This window comes from Nyctibius grandis, chromosome 4 (assembly GCF_013368605.1).
Source record: "Nyctibius grandis isolate bNycGra1 chromosome 4, bNycGra1.pri, whole genome shotgun sequence".
NCBI classification, from domain to species: domain Eukaryota; kingdom Metazoa; phylum Chordata; class Aves; order Nyctibiiformes; family Nyctibiidae; genus Nyctibius; species Nyctibius grandis.
This window is the reverse complement of record NC_090661.1, coordinates 1,249,060-1,266,951: the sequence shown is the minus strand read 5'-3', so window position 1 is coordinate 1,266,951 and position 17,892 is coordinate 1,249,060. Positions and strand designations below refer to the sequence as shown.

At 68.7% G+C, this 17,892-nt stretch overlaps 3 protein-coding genes across 6 annotated transcripts; 2 read left to right on the top strand and 1 right to left on the bottom strand.

The window, feature by feature from the left end:
- The first annotated feature begins 2,260 nt into the window (after positions 1-2,260).
- Positions 2,261-7,180, top strand: UNC93B1 (unc-93 homolog B1, TLR signaling regulator). Of its 2 annotated transcripts, XM_068397741.1 has the most exons (12): positions 2,261-2,305; positions 3,101-3,219; positions 3,288-3,429; positions 3,512-3,665; positions 3,738-3,899; positions 3,967-4,096; positions 4,182-4,275; positions 4,368-4,492; positions 4,906-5,088; positions 5,169-5,442; positions 5,686-5,804; positions 5,919-7,180. In XM_068397741.1, exons 2-12 carry the CDS (start codon positions 3,136-3,138, stop codon positions 6,186-6,188), a joined length of 1,737 nt encoding a protein of 578 aa, XP_068253842.1. In that variant the 5' UTR covers positions 2,261-2,305; positions 3,101-3,135; the 3' UTR covers positions 6,189-7,180. The 2 variants fall into 2 exon arrangements, with proteins under 2 accessions (XP_068253842.1, XP_068253841.1); XM_068397740.1 differs by having other exon boundaries at positions 3,512-3,899.
- A 267-nt stretch (positions 7,181-7,447) lies between these two features.
- On the top strand, positions 7,448-11,327 carry MAX (MYC associated factor X). Of its 2 annotated transcripts, none has more exons than XM_068397825.1 (5): positions 7,448-7,556; positions 7,745-7,771; positions 8,749-8,856; positions 9,411-9,540; positions 11,057-11,327. In XM_068397825.1, exons 1-5 carry the CDS (start codon positions 7,521-7,523, stop codon positions 11,242-11,244), a joined length of 489 nt encoding a protein of 162 aa, XP_068253926.1. In that variant the 5' UTR covers positions 7,448-7,520; the 3' UTR covers positions 11,245-11,327. The 2 variants fall into 2 exon arrangements, with proteins under 2 accessions (XP_068253926.1, XP_068253925.1); XM_068397824.1 differs by having other exon boundaries at positions 7,506-7,556; positions 9,417-9,540.
- An 825-nt stretch (positions 11,328-12,152) lies between these two features.
- Positions 12,153-17,568, bottom strand: FNTB (farnesyltransferase, CAAX box, subunit beta). 2 transcript variants are annotated; one of them, XM_068397763.1, is made up of 12 exons: positions 17,448-17,568; positions 15,604-15,668; positions 15,406-15,478; positions 15,037-15,128; positions 14,488-14,634; positions 14,306-14,389; positions 14,125-14,211; positions 13,923-14,052; positions 13,688-13,820; positions 12,847-12,958; positions 12,652-12,766; positions 12,153-12,540 (listed from the first exon to the last, which is right to left on the bottom strand). In XM_068397763.1, exons 1-12 carry the CDS (start codon positions 17,532-17,534, stop codon positions 12,430-12,432), a joined length of 1,236 nt encoding a protein of 411 aa, XP_068253864.1. In that variant the 5' UTR covers positions 17,535-17,568; the 3' UTR covers positions 12,153-12,429. The 2 variants fall into 2 exon arrangements, with proteins under 2 accessions (XP_068253864.1, XP_068253865.1); XM_068397764.1 differs by having other exon boundaries at positions 12,153-12,537.
- Positions 17,569-17,892: the final 324 nt, after the last annotated feature.

Below are 17,892 nucleotides of genomic sequence, written 5' to 3'. Positions count from 1 at the left end.
CCCCTGGAGACCCCACTGTGTGGCCACTTGGGCCAGCAGCGGTACTGCCACAGCCCAGCCCACCTTTGGGCACAGCATCGCTCCTCCAGCACGTGAAGACGTGCCCAGAGCTGGGGGGCAGAGACGCAGCCCCACATCTGCCCCCCCTCCATGCCCAACGCACCCCCCCCTTCCTCGAGAGAGCCCACCCAGCGGGGTGCCCAGTGCCCCACAGCCGTGGGGCCAGCCGAGCGCCACGCAGGGGGGTCCGGTCCCCGGGGTGCCTACCTGGGGGGCTGAGTGGCGGCGAGAGGAGCACGAGGCCGGGCTGGCAGTGCCGAGGCTCAGGGTGCCCCCCCTAAATGCTGTGGGGCTGGTGGCTGAGCCCCATGGCCAGGGGCGGGCAGGACTGTGCCCCGCCTCCATGGGGCTGGCAGTGGGGACAAGGGATGGGATGGGATGGGATGGGATGGGATGGGATGGGATGGGACCTCCCCCATGGGACGGTGGCACTGGGGAACTCCCATGGCCACCAAACCACCACCATGAACCCTGACCCACAGAGATCCCACAGATACCCCTCACCCTGCTCCCCAGGGCCACCCTGACCCACAGGGACCCCATGGGGACCCCCTACCTTGCTCTCTGGGACCACTCTGACCCACAGGGACCCCACAGACACCCATCATGCTGCTCCCCAGGGCCACCCTGACTCCCAGGCTCCATAGGGCTGCCCCTTCCCACCCCAGTACCAGCCGGCTGAGCCCCCGGCTCACCCCATGCCCATCCCTGCCCACTGGCACCAGTTCCCCCCACCCACCACCGCAGCCCTCACCTCCCCGACACCCACGCCCCGCACACGCACTCCCCCGCCTGACCCTAATTACCCCTCTTCGTAAACAGGAAGGGCAGCAGCCCTGCCCCACGCACCCTGTCACCGCACCCCGGGCTCAGCCCCCTGTGGCCACGCTCCCAGGGGACCCACGGCAGCCCCCCAGGGAAGGGGGAATGGCCTCAGCACCCCAAACTGGCACCGTGAGCTTAGCCATGATGCCTGGGGCAGCCCCAGGAGCCAGCCCTGGCTTCGAGGGGTGCATCAGTACCCGGAGTGGGCTCGTGGGGGGTACCAGGGTCCCCCACCCCACTCTGGGATGTGCCTGGGGACGAGATGCTCCGCACGGCCCCCGGGGATGGGGAAAACCGGGGGGACCAGCTCCCCGTTGGCATCACCGGAGCCTGAGCGGCGGCGGCTGCAGACCCGGGGGGTACGTGGAGCTGGGGACCCACATCGGCCCCAGGGGGACACGCTGGGGCGGGGGGGTGCACCCAGAGCCTGGCTCGCTGCTCGCCATCGCTCGGGTTGGGGGCCATGGGCACGCAGCCCCCAGGAAGGGCCTTTTCCCCCCTGCAGGGCCACATCCTGCACCACTGCCATGCCCCCCTGTCCCACGGCCTCAGCGCCCTCCCCACGTGGCGCTGGCTGCTCCTCCAGCGCAGCTCAAGAATCCCCCGGTACTGGCTGGGCCAGATCCTGCCCCAGCTCCTCGTGACGGAGATTTCGCCCTCTCCACCCTGCCCCAGGGCACTGGCACGGCAAGGCCGCGGGCACCCCGGCATGGCCACGTGCCTGGGCGCCCTCCTGGCCACGGGTTTTGGGTGACGTGGGGAGAAACGTATGCCCCAACCCCTCCCCAGAGCAGCCCCGCACCCCAAACCCTGGCACCCCCCACCCTGACACCCTGCCACAGCACCCAGGCCGGGAAGGGGAAGCGAGAGCAGCGGGGCCCAGGGCAGGCACCCAGTGCCACGGGCCACCCCGGGCAGCACCAGGGCCTGGTGAGGGTGCTACGGGGGACAAGGGTGCTGGGGGGGGGGCAGAGGTGCTGTGAAGAGGGTGGGATGGGGGCTGTGGGGGTTGGGGTGCATGCTGTGCAAAGGGGGTGCAATGGGTGCTGTGCAGAGGGGGTCAGGGTGCTGTGCAAAGGGGGTGCAATGGGTGCTGTGCAGAGGGGGTGCAATGGGTGCTGTGCAGGTTGGGGTGGGATGGGTGCTGTGGAGGGGGGAGGTCGGGACGCTGAGGACGGGTGTGGGTGGGGGGCGCTGGGGGTGCAGACCAGAGGTGGCAGCAGTGCAGGCGGGCGGGGATCGGGGACCGGGAGGTGCGGGGTCCTGGGGGGTGCGGGACCCAGGGGGTGGGGGGGTCCTGGGGGTGCGGGAGCGGCCCCTTTAAACGTCCCCGTCCCGCCCGCCCCGTCCGAAAGAGGAAGCGGCGCCCGCCCCGCCCCACACAGCACCAGGGTGCACGGACAGGGTGCTGGGGTGCAAGGTGCTGGGTGTAGGGGTGCAGGGTCTGGGGGTGCTGGGTGTAGGGGTGCAAGGTGCTGGGTGTAGGGGTGCAGCGTGTGGGGGTGCTGGGCACAGGGGTGCAAGGTGCTGGGGGTGCTGGGCACAGGGGTGCACGGTGCTGGGTGCAGGGGTGCAAGGTCTGGGGGTGCTGGGCACAAGGGTGCAAGGTGCTGGGTGCAGGGGTGCAAGGTCTGGGGGTGCTGGGCACAAGGGTGCAAGGTGCTGGGTGTAGGGGTGCAGGGTCTGGGGGTGCTGGGTGTGGGGGTGCTGGGCACAGGGGTGCAAGGTGCTGGGTGTAGGGGTGCAGGGTGTGGGGGTGCCGGGCACAGGGGTGCTGGGTGTAGGGGTGCACGGTGTGGGGGTGCTGGGCACAGGGGTGCAAGGTGCTGGGTGTAGGGGTGCAAGGTCGGGGGGTGTTGGGCACAAGGGTGCAAGGTGCTGGGTGTAGGGGTGCTGGGTGTAGGGGTGCAGGGTGTGGGGGTGCTGGGCACAGGCGTGCAAGGTGCTGGGTGTAGGGGTGCAAGGTGCTGGGTGTAGGGGTGCAAGGTCGGGGGGTGTTGGGCACAAGGGTGCAAGATGCTGGGTGTAGGGGTGCAGGGTGTAGGGGTGCAGGGTGTAGGGGTGCAGGGTGTAGGGGTGCAGGGTCTGGGGGTGCTGGGTGCAGGATGTAGGGGTGCAAAGCACACGGGTGCAGGGTCTGGGGGTGCAGCTCTGGGGGCACAAGACACATGGGTGCAGAGCTTGGGGGTGCCAACAGGGTCCCCCCCCACCCCAGACACCACCCAGGCCCACCCCCACCCAGAAGCAGCGATGGAGAAAGACCCCAGCTGCTACCAGGATGCGGCCAAGACGGTGGCGGGTGACGGGCTGGGCGCCGAGGGGACGGAGGCACAGGTGAGGCCGGGGTGGGGGGACCCCCTGTGGTGGCTGTCCCCAGGGCTGACGGCCGGGGTCACCCACAGCTGGACGACGTGGTGGGTGCTCCCCCCGACTACAACGAGGAGGAGGAGGAGCAGAAATATTTCCGCCGCAAACGCCTCGGCGTGGTCAAGAACGTGCTGGCCGCCAGCCTGGCCGGCACCCTCACCTACGGCGTCTACCTGGGTAGGGGCAGGGACCCCCCGCCGTGGTGGGGGGCTCGGGGTGGGGTGGGTGACAGCCACAGGACCCCCCCCACCCTCCCCAGGCCTCCTGCAGATGCAGCTGATCCTACACTACGACGAAACCTACCGGGAGGTGAAGTACAGCAACATCCAGCTGGAGGACATCGACCGCAAGGTCCTCATGGGCATCAACGTCACCCCCGTCGCGGCGCTGCTCTACACCCCCGTCCTCCTCAGGTACGGCGCCACCCCACTCCCTGTTGGCACGCTGGCACGGGTGCCCACGCTCCCCTCGCTTCGCCCCCGCAGGTTTTTCGGCACCAAGTGGGCCATGTTCCTGGCGGTGGGCATCTACGCCCTCTTCGTCTCCAGCAACTACTGGGAGCGCTACTACACGCTGGTGCCCTCCGCCGTGGCCATCGGCGTGGCCATCGTGCCCCTCTGGGCCTCCATGGGCAGCTACATCACGCGGTAGGCAGCGGCGGGGGCGGCTGGGGGTGGCCGACGGGCACGGGCTGAGCCCGCCACGTCCACGCAGGATGGCCCAGAAGTACTACGAGTACGTCAACTACAAGGAGGAGCACGTGCAGGAGCAGCAGCGGGCGCCGCGGGGCGCCTGCAACGCCTACGTCGTCGTCTTCCAGACCATCTTCTACGCCTGCTTCCACGTGAGCGCCGGCGGGGCGGGTGGCACGGGCGAGGGGCTGTGCCAGGCAGCCGGGCGCTGAGCACCCCTCTCTCTACGTCTTGCAGCTGAGCTTCGTCTGCGCTCAGATGCCCACGCTCTTCTTCCTCAACAACTACCTCTACCAGCTCAACCACACGCTCTTCGGGGTCAAGCACTGCGGTGAGCGCGCGGGACGGCGCGAGGATGGCGTGGTGGCACGGGGACCTCCCCGGTTGGGGCTGAGCTGTGGCGTGTGCCCCCTTCCCTGGCAGGGACGCTGAGCCACGGCACGCTGCCCGGCTTCAACAAGACGGTGCTGCAGAGCCTGCCCCGGAGCATCAACCTCATCATTGTGGAGAGCGCCCTGATGGCCGCCGCCTTCCTCGCCATGCTGGTGGTGAGCGCATCCAGAGGAGGGGGACCAAGCTGGGGAAGGGTCTGGAGGGTCTGACCTACGAGGAACGGCTGAGGGAGCTGGGGGTGTTTAGCCTGGAGAAGAGGAGGCTCAGAGGTGACCTTAGTGCAGTCTACAACTACCTGAAGGGAGGTTGTAGTGGGGTGGGAGTCGGCCTCTTCTCCCAGGCAACCAGCGCTAGGACAAGAGGACACATCCTCAGGCTTGGCCAGGGGAGGTTCAGGTTGGACATGAGGAAGCATTTCTTCTCAGCAAGGGTCATTAGCCATTGGAAGGGGCTGCCCAGGGAGGTGGTGGAGTCACCATCTCTGGAGGGGTTTAAGAAAAGCCTGGCCATGGCACTTAGTGCCCTGGTCTAGTTGCCATGGTGGTGACAACCCGTGGCTGTGGGGCAGGTCCTGGTGCTCTGCGGCTCGGCGCATCGGCCCACGGAAGAGATCGACCTGCGCAGCATCGGCTGGGGGAACATCTTCCAGCTGCCCTTCAAGCACGTGCGGGACTACCGCCTGCGCCACCTCTTCCCCTTGTTCATCTACAGCGGCTTCGAGGTGCTCTTCGTCTGCACCGGCTTCTCCCTGGTAGGGCGCGGGGACGGGGCGGGGGGTGACAGAGCGGGGACAGCCCGGCCAGGTGACGCTGAGCCTCCTCCTGGCGGCAGAACTACGGCGTGTGCGCCCTGGGGCTGGAGAAGCTGGCGTACCTCCTCATGGCCTACGGCTTCTCCGCCTCGGCCTGCTCCAGCCTGGCCCTCTGCATGCTGCGCCTGCGGCGGCAGATCCCGCTGCTGGCCGGAGCCCTCGTCCACGCCGCCCTCCTGGTGACTCTCTTCTGCTGGGCACCCGAGCCCCGGCACCTGGTCCAGGCGCCCCTGCTCTACGCCATAGCCGTGCTCTGGGGCATGGGGAGCGCCCTCAACAAGACCAGCATTAGCAGTGAGTACCAGGGCGGTCCTCAGCACAGCCTCTCTTGTCCACTGGCACGGCCAGGTTGTCCCCAGCTCCCCGCTGCATCCTCTCCTCACGTCCCCTGGCACCGCAGCCTGGCAGTCCCCAGCTCCTTGGACCCACAGACAAGGAGCAGGACAGACCCACTGTGGTTAGGTCCTGCTAACAGTGCCCCAAGAGGGGACACGGGCACAGGAGGGGGCCGCTGACAGCTGGTCTCCTCTGATCCAGTCCTCCTGGGCATGCTGTACGAGGACAAGGAGCGCCAAGACTTCATCTTCACCATCTACCACTGGTGGCAGGCCCTGGCGATCTTCACCGTCTACCTGTGGTCGGGGCTGCCCATGAAGGTAAGCACAGACAGGTGGGCAGCTGTCCCCACAGTGTCCCCAAGCTGGGTCCATCGCCTCCGGGGCCTGCCAGGCTCGGGGGGGTGCAGTGCCACCACGCCAGTCCTCCTGTAGGCCAAGCTCTCCATCATGCTGCTGACGCTGGCGGTGGCGGTGGGGGCCTACCTCTGGATGGAGCACAAGCTGGCGCAGCACGTGGCGTACCGCCTGCCCCGCATCCCCCGCCCGCGCCACAAGATGCACGGCTACCGCTACTTGGAGGAGGACGACTCGGACGAGACGGGCTCGGAGGGCGATGGCGGCAAGGACGACAACGACGAGCAACCGGTGGAGTCCGCCAGCGGGGACGAGCTGCCAAAAGATGATGGGGATCAGCTGGGTTAGAGACAGCCTGTCCTGCCCCACCGCCGTGGTGGCCCCCCCGTGCTCTCTGAACCTGAGGGGGGGTCCACAGCCTTCCCTGGAGCTGCCCAAACCCCCTGAGCAGGCTCAAACTTCCACAGGCCCCCCTCAGGCCAGGCTTGCAGCACCCCCAAGCAGGCCCACAGGCCCCCTAGCCAGGCCTGCAGCCCCCCTAGCCAGGCCCACAGCTCCTCAGGTCAGGCCCACAGACCCCCCCCAGGCAGGCCCGCAGACCCCCTCCAGGCAGGCCCACGTCCCCTCACGCCAGACCCACAACCCCCCAGGCCAGACCCAAGAACCCCCAGGCAGCCCCACAGCCCCCCAGGCCAGGCCTGCAGCCCCCAGCCAAGCCTGCAGACCCCCACGCAGGCCCACAGCCCCTCACGCCAGACCACAGCCACCCCAGGCCAGGCTCACAGTCCCCCCAAGCAGACCCAAGAACCCCCAGGCAGCCCCATAGCCCCCCAGGCCAGGCCCACAGAACCTCCAGGCCAGGCCTGCAGCCCCCCAGGCACACCCACAGCCCCTCACGTCAGACCCACAGCCCCCCAAGCCAGGCCCAAGAACCCTCAGGCAAACCCACAGCCCCCCAAGCCAGGCCCAAGAACCCCCAAGAACCCTCAGGCAGGCCCACAGCCCCTCACACCAGACCCATAACCCCCCAGGCCAGCCCCAAGAACCCCCAAGAACCCTCAGGCAGGCCCACAGCCCCTCACACCAGACCCACAATCCCCTAGGCCAGACCCAAGAACCCCCAAGAACCCTCAGGCAGGCCCACAGCCCCTCACACCAGACCCATAACCCCCCAGGCCAGACCCAAGAACCCTCAGGCAGGCCCACAGCCCCCCAGGCCAGGCCCACATCCCCTCAGGCCCAGCCTGCAGCCCCCCAACCAGACCTACAGCCCCCTGAATACCACACCCAAGCCGGCCCGGCTCCCTCTTTCCACCCCTATAGCTCAATAAAACCTCTCCCCTCCGCCACCTCCGCTCCCGGTGCCGCCGTACTCTGCCTTCGCGTCGTCGCGGCCTCACCACCCTCCATGAGGGGAAGCGCCACACCCGGGCGGGGACTACAACTCCCGGCGTGCACCGCGCCCCGCGCGGTGCACGCCGGGAGTTGTAGTCCCCGCCCGGGTGTGGCGCCGGTTGCCGCCCCCTCCGCGGACTCCATCACCCACAATCCCCCGCGCTGGGGTAACGGCGGGGGTGCGCGCTGTCACGTGTGCCGGCGGCGGCGCATGCGCGCTGCGGGCTGTTGTTGTGGCGGCGGCGGCGCGGGCCCCGGCGGCTGCCACCGGGCCGGTTTCCAGCGATGAGCGACAACGATGACATCGAGGTGGAGAGCGACGTGAGTCGGGCCCCGTCACCGGGACAACACCCCCCTGCCACCCCCCAGCGCCGGGGAAGGGGTAACGGTGGTGGGGGGGGTAACGTTTGGTTTCTCTCTCTCCTTCCCCTCCCTCACGGCCCCGGTTCCCGGTTCCCTCTCTCCGCCTTCACCTTCCTCTTCCTCCTCCTCCTCACCGGGCCCCTCAGGAGGAGCAGCCGAGGTTTCAGTCCGCGGTACGTTGCTGCAGCTCCCCCCCCCTCCCCGGTACCGGGAGCACGTGGGGGCGAGAGGGGCGGGGGGGGGCGGTGCGCCTGCGCGGGGGGGGGGGGGGGGTGTTTTGGGGAGGGGGGTGACTTTAGGGGGGGTCTATGGGGTGGATCTGTGGGGCTGGGGGACACACGCACCTGTGGGGTTGGGGGGGGTGTTTAGGGGGGCATCTGTGGGGCTGGGGCTCATGGGGGGGGGTGACAGCTGTGGGGTTTGTGTCTTTTGGGGGGGGGAATGTGTGGGGTTGAGGCTCTTGAGGGGGGGGACTTGTGGGGCTGGGGTTTGGGACACACACACCTGTGGGGCCATGTCTGTTGTGGGGGTGTTTGGGGGGGGGTGACTTTAGGGGGGATCCTGTGGGGCTGGGGCTTGTGGGGGGGGTCTGTGGGGCTGGGGTTTGGGGGACACACGCACCTGTGGGGTTGGAGGGGGGTGTTTAGGGGGGCATCTGCGGGGCTGGGGCTCATGGGGGGGGTGACAGCTGTGGGGTTTGTGTCTTTTGGGGGCAGCTATATGGGGGCATCTGTGGAGCCGTCTCCCCTGGGGGGGCTGTCACTGGTGGGGGGGGTGTGGGGCCACATTTTGGGGGTGTATGCGGGGGGGGGGGGGCTGTTTTTCTTGGCAGAGGGCAGATGGGGGGAGCCTGTGTCTGGTTGGGGAGGGGGGGGCGTGTCCTGGGGGGCAGGGGGGGCAGGACAGAGGGCTGCGAGGTGCTCCCCTCCCCTGGGGCCATGCCGGGCCCCCCATCCCCAGCTCTGCCCCCCCCCGGCGGGGCTCGGGGCTGCCCCGGCAGCAGGAAGCCCCGGGGAAACCGAAAGTGAGGGGAGGCGCCTCCTCCCCACACCCTCCCACTGCCGTGGAGCCGTTGAGGAGGGCCCGGGGGCTTCGGCTGAGCCCCCCCACCGGCTCGGGGGTCTCACGGTGGTGCCCCCCCCCCTCGCAGGCCGACAAACGGGCTCATCACAACGCGCTGGAGCGCAAGCGCAGGGACCACATCAAGGACAGCTTCCACAGCCTGCGGGACTCCGTCCCCTCCCTCCAGGGAGAGAAGGTGAGTGTATGGAGCGCGGTGGGAGCCCGGCCCGTGGCACCCAAGCTGGACAGGGCTTTCCACGGCTGAGCTGGTTCCCTGCCCGCAGGCCCTGCCCAGTGGCATTCCCCAGGGGCAGGTCGTGCACCCCGGCCTCGGGCACCGCCTGGGGTTTTGGGAAGGTGGAGGGAGGAAGCGAATCCATCTGGTGGGGCTGGATCTTCCGGGCTCTGCCACGGGGGATAGCGGTGGTGGGGCTGGCAGCACCCTCGTGGTGACTTCTCATACTGGGATGTCGCCGTGGGGGACGTTTTGGTGGGGGCTGGCTCTCTCAGCACCATCAGCGGGGTCCAGAAATGACCCTTCCTGGTGCCAGCAAGGCACTGCCCCACCACGGGCATCCCCACTTGGGTCCCCGGTGGGGACAAGAGCTGGGCACCGGTTCCCACGGTGGCAACGGTGAAATCCTTTCTGCTGCGCCACGGATGGGACGGGGCAGACGAAACCCCGTTGGTTTTCCACCCCCCACCCCAGGGGCAAGGTCTTTATCTCGCCTCTGGCTTTTCCCACTATTGCAACAGGCATCCCGGGCCCAAATCCTGGACAAAGCCACAGAGTACATCCAGTACATGCGCCGGAAAAACCACACGCACCAGCAGGACATCGACGACCTCAAGAGGCAAAACGCTCTCCTGGAGCAGCAGGGTGAGCTGGGAGGGGGGTGGGTGTCCCATAGGACACGGGGTTGGGGGTGACAGGTCACCCACGGTGAGCTGGGAGGGGTGGGTGTCCCATAGGACACGGGGGTGGGGGTGACAGGTCACCCAGGGTGAGCTGGGAGGGGGGGGTGTCCCATAGACATGGGGTTGGGGGGTGATAGGTCACCCAGGGTGAGCTGGATGGGGGTGGGTGTCCCGTAGGACACGGGGTTGGGGGGTGACAGGTCACCCAGGGTGAGCTGGGAGGGGTGGGTGTCCCATAGGACACGGGGTTGGGGGGTGACAGGTCACCCAGGGTGAGCTGGGAGGGGTGGGTGTCCCATAGACACGGGGTTGGGGGGTGACAGGTCACCCAGGGTGAGCTGGGAGGGGTGGGTGTCCCATAGACACGGGGTTGGGGGGTGACAGGTCACCCAGGGTGAGCTGGGAGGGGTGGGTGTCCCATAGACATGGGGTTGGGGGGTGACAGGTCACCCAGGGTGAGCTGGATGGGGGGTGGGTGTCCCATAGGACATGGGGGTGGGGGGTGACAGGTCACCCAGGGTGAGCTGGGAGGGGTGGGTGTCCCCATAGACACGGGGTTGGGGGGTGACAGGTCACCCAGGGTGAGCTGGGAGGGGTGGGTGTCCCATAGACATGGGGTTGGGGGGTGACAGGTCACCCAGGGTGAGCTGGATGGGGGGTGGGTGTCCCATAGGACATGGGGGTGGGGGGTGACAGGTCACCCAGGGTGAGCTGGATGGGGGTGGGTGTCCCGTAGGACACGGGGGTGGGGGGTGACAGGTCACCCAGGGTGAGCTGGGAGGGGTGGGTGTCCCATAGACACGGGGGTGGGGGGTGACAGGTCACCCAGGGTGAGCTGGATGGGGGTGGGTGTCCCGTAGGACACGGGGGTGGGGGGTGACAGGTCACCCAGGGTGAGCTGGGAGGGGTGGGTGTCCCATAGACACGGGGTTGGGGGGTGACAGGTCACCCAGGGTGAGCTGGATGGGGGGTGGGTGTCCCATAGGACATGGGGGTGGGGGGTGACAGGTCACCCAGGGTGAGCTGGATGGGGGTGGGTGTCCCGTAGGACACGGGGGTGGGGGGTGACAGGTCACCCAGGGTGAGCTGGGAGGGGTGGGTGTCCCATAGACACGGGGGTGGGGGGTGACAGGTCACCCAGGGTGAGCTGAGAGGGGTGGGTGTCCCATAGGACACGGGGTTGGGGGGTGACAGGTTACCCAGGGTGAGCTGGGAGGGGGGTGGGCGTCCCATAGGACACGGGGGTGGGGGTGACAGGTCACCCAGGGTGAGCTGGGAGGGGTGGGTGTCCCATAGACATGGGGGTGGGGGGTGACAGGTCACCCAGGGTGAGCTGGGAGGGGGGTGGGTGTCCCATAGGACACGGGGGTGGGGGGTGACAGGTCACCCAGGGTGAGCTGGGAGGGGGGTGGGTGTCCCATAGGACACGGGGTGACAGGTCACCCCGGGGTGGGTGACGCGGTGGCCCTGCCTTGCAGTGCGTGCGTTGGAGAAGGCTCGGTCGAGCGCCCAGCTTCAGGCCAACTACCCCTCGACGGACAACAGCCTCTACACCAACGCCAAGGGCAGCGCCATCTCCGCTTTCGACGGCGGCTCCGACTCCAGCTCCGACTCGGAGCCCGACGAGCCGCAGAGCAGGAAGAAGCTGCGCATGGAGGCCAGTTAGGCCCCCCCGGCGCCGCCGCCGCCGGCCCCCCGCCCGCCCGCCCGCCGGCTGCGTGAGGACTCTCTCCCTTCTCTCGTAGAGGCTCTGGGACTGCAGCTTCCCAGCCCTTTCCCCGCTCTACCCGCACCGGCCCGGGGGGGAGCGGGCCAGGCAGGGCCTCGCAGCGCCCGCCCGACAGACTTGGGGGGGGGATGTGGGGGCCACGAGATGTCCCCGGCCCCCTCCACAACTAGCCAGCCCCTCGCCCCTCTGGTTTTATATGAGCATTTCTATTTATACCCGGGGACCACGGCAGCCCTGAGCTGAAGGGTGAGGCTGTGCAGGAGCCGGGCAGCACCCCCCTGTGCCCACCCCCCCCAAAAAAAGGCCAGGCCCTGAGGGGAGCTGCCCCCACCAGCACCGGGGGGGGTCTCGCTATTTATTTTCTCGCGTGTGCAATTCCACCTGCCCCCAGCGCCCGCGGGGAGCCAGGGTGGGGGGCAGCACCCACACCCCCCCCTCCACCCTGCAGCGCCGAGGGGGGCCGGGCCGGGTGATCTGCGTGGGCATCCTGCCCCCTTTTCCTTCTCCTTCGCCTCCCCCGGCCCCCTCCCCACCTCCGTGGCATTTTTCTGACCTCTATAGTGTCCCGTCCCTGCCCCGTAGGTGCCCCCCCGGCCCCCGTTTTAATGTCATTCCATGGATCTAAGGTATGTTGTACATACTACCCAGAGTTGTCTTGCAAGTTAAGGCTTCCCTTTACTATAAGACTATAAATAATAATAAAAAAAAAAAAAGCCAACTTATTTTATCCTTCCCACGCGTTCTTGGGGCGGGAGGTGGCCCCGAGGTCGGTGTCACCTCCTGCCCTGCATCCCCAGGGCCACCGTCGGCGGCAGCTCCGTGCCCTCCCTGCGCACAGGACATAGTAGGTGTCAGTTGTGGTTTATTGATGCCAAAAGCTCCGCCACGGCCCCGTGCCCCCCCTCAGCCAGCTCAGCTCCTGCCGGGGGGACAGCGGGGCGCCCGGCACGGCGGCGGCAGGAGCCGGTGGCCTCGGGGCAGGCCGGTTTTTGGTATTGCTAGCACACCCTGAGGACCTCGCTCTGCCCCTCTGCGCCGAGACGCCGGGGCAGCTCCCCGTGAGCCCCGGGGCAGGGCTGCTCCGCACAGTCCGGGGGGGGCAAGCAGGACCCCCCCCCACCCCTAATCAGCAGCGCCCGCCGGCTCCAGGCCGGGCACAGGCTGCTGCAAGAAGTGCATCACCGCTCTCACCACCTTGTCTGGGGTGATGTTGTAGACAGGGTGCGTGGCCTGCTGCCAGAGAGAGAGACAAGAGGAGGTTAATGTCTTTTCGTGGCGTGGTGGAGGACAGGCAGCTCAGCCCTGCCCGCCCTGGCACCCCCCACGGCCATGCCCAGCACCTACCAGGCGGTTCTCGGGGACCCCCAGGACCACCTCGTGGTGGAGGTCGCCGCTGCCGAAGTGCTGGGCGATGGCCAGGCCGCTCAGGCAGTAGCAGGTGTGGTAGAAATCCCGGGACCTGGGGGCAAGGGTGGGGGGAGAGTGGGGTGCTGACCCGGGGCACCCAGCAGCCCCCCCCCTCCTCGAGCTGGTACGCACTTGCCCGGCTTGTCGAGCAGCCCCCCGGCCGGGCACTGGCAGCACAGGAGGATGTATTCCTGCAGCGCCGACTGGTCGAACATCCAGCGCGACATGCTGAGGGCTGTGTCGCCTGGAGGGGGGGAGGCAGTGAGACACCTGGGGGGGTGACAAACCCCCAACCCCGGGGGTCTTCCTGCACACCCCAGTCACCGAATCAATGAGGTTGGAAGAGCCCTCTGGGCTCATCGAGTCCAACCATTGCCCTGACACCACCATGGCAACTAGACCAGGGCACTAAGTGCCATGGCCAGGCTTTTCTTAAACCCCTCCAGAGATGGTGACTCCACCACCTCCCTGGGCAGCCCCTTCCAATGGCTAATGACCCTTGCTGAGAAGAAATGCTTCCTAATGTCCAACCTGACCCTCCCCTGGCCAAGCTTGAGGCTGTGTCCTCTTGTCCTAGCGCTGGTTGCCTGGGAGAAGAGGCTGACTCCCACCCCGCTCCAACCTCCCTTCAGGTAGTTGTAGACTGCACTAAGGTCACCTCTGAGCCTCCTCTTCTCCAGGCTAAACACCCCCAGCTCCCTCAGCCGTTCCTCGTAGGTCAGACCCTCCAGACCCTTCACCAGCTTGGTCGCCCTCCTCTGCACTCGCTCCAACACCTCAACATCTTGAAGTGCGGGGCCCAGAACTGGACCCAGTAACCTTGCTGCCAAAAAGCTGCGGGGACACACGAGGGCCCCAGCAGGGACATGGGGACACCTGAGTTACCCCATGCGCTGTTCCCTCGCTAAAATCCCTGGAGAGGCCGTTTTGGTGGCAGAGGAAGCCGGGAGCCCCTTGCCCACAGCCAACTCACCCCTGGCGTGGAGGGCACGGTGCAGCAGGGGCAGGAGGCCGGCTTGCCAGAACGAGTAACAACCATCCACCAGCTTGTTGCAGCGGCCCTGGAAGCCGCCCTCAAAGCGCATCTGCCGGCCGGTCACCCAGTGCTGTGTGGGACAGAGAGGAGCAGGGTGAGGACAGGGACCCCCCCCAAGCACCTGGGACCCCCCCCAGCACCAGGAGAGCCGAGGGGTCGTGGTGGTGCTCACCAGCAAGCTGCGGAGGTTCAGGAGATGTTCCTTCTTGAGGATGACCAAGGCAGCCACGCCGCAGAAGGTGTACCCGCCGTGGGCCTCCATGCCCGGCACCCCGCCGATGCCACCCTCCCAGTTCTGGCACCTGCACGGGGCAGCAGCGGGATGGCACCGAGGCGAGGGGCTGCCCCCCCTGCCCCACCACCCCTCCTCTCACCTCGCTATCCATTCAGCCGTCCCGGCGAAGAGCGCGGGCGTGAGGACGTTGGTCAGCGAGGCCACGGAGGCGGCGCAGTAGGCGCTCCTGGGGGAGGCGGTGGGCGCTCAGGACCGCGGCACCGGCTCCCCCCCACCACGGCAGAGCCCCCCCACCCCACCCCACCACGGTGCTCACCCACCTCACGTCCACCTCGCCGCCGACGTGCATGAGGAAGGAGCCGTCAGGCTGCTTCAGCGAGTGCAGGTATTCCAGCAGCTTCTTCCTGCGGGGGCCAGCGGGCTGTGAGGGGGGGGCACAGATCCTGCTCCCCACCGGCTGGCCAGACCCTCCCCCCCGGCACCGCCACCGCGCTGCCCGTACCTGTCGATGACGCCGAACGCCTCCTCCGTGCCGATGATGCAGAGCGCGTTGACGGCGGCGTAGGTGGGGGCGAGGTGGGGGTGCTGGCCCGGACCCCCCCCAAAACCACCCTGGGGGCTCTGGCAGCGGCTCAGGAACTGGCAGACACTGGGGGGGGCACAGTGGGGAAGGGGCTCAGCACCCCCCAACCGCACCCCTCAGCACCCGGTGGGGTGATACTGCCCACCCAGGCGAAGGAGACCCCTCCTCGCCCCCCGTTAAACCCCCCGGCGCCCCCGCCAAGGTCAAGGCCGGGGGTTCTCCCCCCCCCCATCTCCATCCGTCACGAGGCGCCGGCCGGAAGAATAGGCGGCATTGACGGTGGCGGGGGACACAAAGCCCTCCTGTGCTCCTGCCAGCGCGGGGACGGCGGGAGGTGGCACCTCCGCCATCACGCGGGTGGCCCGTGGGGCCTCCGGCTGCGGCCAGCTTGGTGGTGGGGGTCACCAGGCTGCCGTTGTGTGTGTCCCCCCCCTCCCCAGCAGCTCTCACCGCACCGGTGCCGCTTACTCGGAGGCGACCGACTGGGGAATGGGCTCGTCCAGCAGCTCGAGGCTGTGCAGGATCCAGTAGCAGAGCCAGGGGCGGCTGGCATCCAGACACTGCGGGCACCAGAGGGCACAGTCAGGGTGGCAGGGGGTGCGGGCAGGAGCGGGCAGAGCTCTGGGTGCAGGCAGGAGAGCCCCAAGAGCTGCTGCTCCAGAGCATCACGGCGGGGGGACAAGCGTGACCCAAGGGGACACTTGGAACTGCTGCGTCTGCCCCGGGGCTGGCAGTGACAGATCGGGGATGGCAAATGCCCGGTGGCAACTCCAGGGCGAAGGAGGGCAGAGCAGGGAGGGGGCAGCCCTGGGGCAGGACAGCCGGCACAGCGGGTACCTCGTAGGCTTCGGTGAGCTGCCGGAGGCCTCGCTTCAGGTAATGGAAGTGCTTCGCCCGCTGCAGGAGGAATCTGGAAGACAGGCAGGGCTCAGCAGGCAACGTGCCAGCCGAGGGGGGCCACCGGCGGTCACTGGTTTAGGGGAGGCGTTTGTTTATTTATCGTTATCGAGGGTTTCTGCAGCAGCAGGAACTTACGGCGAGGCGTGATGGTTCGTCTTGCAGGCGTCAAAGACCTCCTGCACGATGTCTTCCACCTTGGTCTGCGCCGGGGGGACACAAAGGCCACGGTTGAGCTCAGAGAAGTGGCACTGCCCTTCCCAAAGTCAGTGGCCCCCCCCACGGCTCCCAGCCCGGCCAGGGGAGGCCCCGTCCCCATCCCAGGGCTTTAGCTGCCTCCCGGTACTGGTAGCACTGGGAAAAGCAAAGCCACCGAAAGCCACTCAGTGCCTCCTGCCCCCGGAGCGGCTTAGCAGGAGCTGCCGAGGAGCTTTGTGCCCGGGATTAGGGGGGGACTCAGCACCGGCGGGGACTCAGCACCGTCCGCTCGGGCTTTTCAAAGGCAGCGGGTTTAGGGACAGAGTTTGCTTCGTCCCGGGGACCTCCACGTAAAATGCCGCGGCCTTAGGCCTTAACCGGGGACTTGTGGCACCGTCCCCCCGTTTTAGGCTTGAGCTTAACCCCCCGCTGGCGCCGTCCCAGGCTGGGGTAATCCTCCAGAAAACACCCCGGCCTGCAGGACACGGGCAGCCCCGGCCCCCGGCGAGACCCCCCCGGATTGAGAAACGCGGGTGTCACCCTTCACCCCGCCAGGGCCCGTCCCGGTGCCCGGGGGAGCGGTGGCGGCGTCGCAGGGTGAGGCTCGGCCTGAGCGGGGAGGGGGGTCTGGCTGTGCCCCGGGACCCCCGCGCCCTCCCCGAGGGGGCACAGGGGGGTAGCCCGACCCTGGGTGACAGCTGTCACAGCCCCCGTGGGTGTCCCCTGGGAGCCCCCCCCGAAACCCTGGGTGCCCGAGTGGCTGGTGTGGGGCCAGCAGCTGCGTGGGGAGGAACTGGGGTGGGGATCACCCAGCCCCACGGCGGCTTGGCACCCTCAGAGCCAGCCCCACGGCACCCCACGGCCCAGCCCCACGGCACCCCATACCCCAGCCCCACGGCAGCCCAGCACCCTCAGAGCCAGCCCCATGGCACCCCACGGCCCAGCTCCATGGCACCCCATACCCCAGCCACACGGCACCTCATGGCCCAGCCCCATGGCACCCCATGGCCCAGCCCCATGGTAGCCCAGCACACTCAGAGCCAGCCCCATGGCACCCTCAGAGCCAGCCCCATGGCACCCCATACCCCAGCCCCACAGCACCCTCAGAGCCACCCCCATGGCACCCTCAGACAGCCCCATGGCACCCCACGGCCCAGCCCCACGGCACCCCACGGCCCAGCCCCACGGCACCCTCAGAGCCAGCCCCATGGCACCCCACGGCCCAGCTCCATGGCACCCCATACCCCAGCCCCATGGCAGCCCAGCACACTCAGAGCCAACCCCACAGCACCCCATACCCCAGCCCCACGGCACCCCATACCCTAGCCCCATGGCACCCCATGGCCCAGCCACATGGTAGCCCAGCACACTCAGAGCCAGCCCCATGGCACCCCATACCCCAGCCCCACGGCACCCCATGGCCCAGCCCCACAGCACCCCATGACCCAGCCCCACGGCACCCCATGACCCAGCCCCATGGCAGCCCAGCACCCTCAGAGCCAGCCCCATGGCACCCCGTGACCCAGCCCCACGGCACCCCATACCCCAGCCCCATGGCACCCCATACCCCAGCCCCATGGCAGCCCAGCACACTCAGAGCCAACCCCATGGCACCCTCAGAGCCAGCCCCACGGCACCCTCAGAGCCAGCCCCACAGCACCCCATACCCCAGCCCCACGGCGCCCCACGGCCCAGCCCCATGACCCAGCCCCATGGCCCAGCCCCACGGCGCCCCCCACCCAGGCCGCCCCCCTCCCAGCCCGCTCGGCGCCCCCGTCCCGCACCTGCTCGGCGGAGGTGGCGGTCCGCAGTCCGTCGTCCCGCAGCCGCCGCCGCCGGCCCGGGCTGGGAGGGGGGGACGCTCCCGCCATGCTGCGGGCGGCTCGCGCCGGCGGGGGCAGCGGGGCGACGGCGGCCGGGCGGGGACACGCGGCCCCGCCCCCGGCCCCGCCCCCGGCCCCGCCGAGCCCCGCCCCGCCACCGCCCGGCGCGGGCGCGCATGCGCGGGGGAGCGGCCGGGAGGGCGGGAGCTGCGTTACCGCGCGGCTGCGGTACGTCACCGCGGCGTGACGTCACGCTGCACTGCGCTGCGCTGCCTTGTGGCGTCACTGCACGCGTCATCACCCCGCAGCGCTGCGTCGTCACACCGCGGCACGGCGGCACGGCGGCGCGGGGCCGTGTTGTATCAGCACCCCGCGGCACCCAGCACCGCACCCAGCACCGCACCCC

Bases quoted from the DNA above. Each gene is read 5' to 3' on its own strand.
- UNC93B1 (XM_068397740.1), top strand. From the start codon at position 3,136: ATGGAGAAAGACCCCAGCTGCTACCAGGATGCGGCCAAGACGGTGGCG. The intron at 3,430-3,511 runs GTAGGGGCAGGG...CACCCTCCCCAG, and splicing joins CACCTACGGCGTCTACCTGG to GCCTCCTGCAGATGCAGCTG. The intron at 4,276-4,367 runs GTGAGCGCGCGG...CTTCCCTGGCAG, and splicing joins CTTCGGGGTCAAGCACTGCG to GGACGCTGAGCCACGGCACG.
- FNTB (XM_068397763.1), bottom strand. From the start codon at position 17,534: ATGGCGGGAGCGTCCCCCCCTCCCAGCCCGGGCCGGCGGCGGCGGCTG. The intron at 15,669-17,447 runs GTGCGGGACGGG...CCCCCGGCGCAG, and splicing joins CCGCCACCTCCGCCGAGCAG to ACCAAGGTGGAAGACATCGT. The intron at 15,129-15,405 runs GTACCCGCTGTG...TGGTGCCCGCAG, and splicing joins AGCTCACCGAAGCCTACGAG to TGTCTGGATGCCAGCCGCCC.
- MAX (XM_068397825.1), top strand. From the start codon at position 7,521: ATGAGCGACAACGATGACATCGAGGTGGAGAGCGAC. The intron at 7,557-7,744 runs GTGAGTCGGGCC...CGGGCCCCTCAG, and splicing joins ACATCGAGGTGGAGAGCGAC to GAGGAGCAGCCGAGGTTTCA. The intron at 7,772-8,748 runs GTACGTTGCTGC...CCCCCCTCGCAG, and splicing joins AGCCGAGGTTTCAGTCCGCG to GCCGACAAACGGGCTCATCA.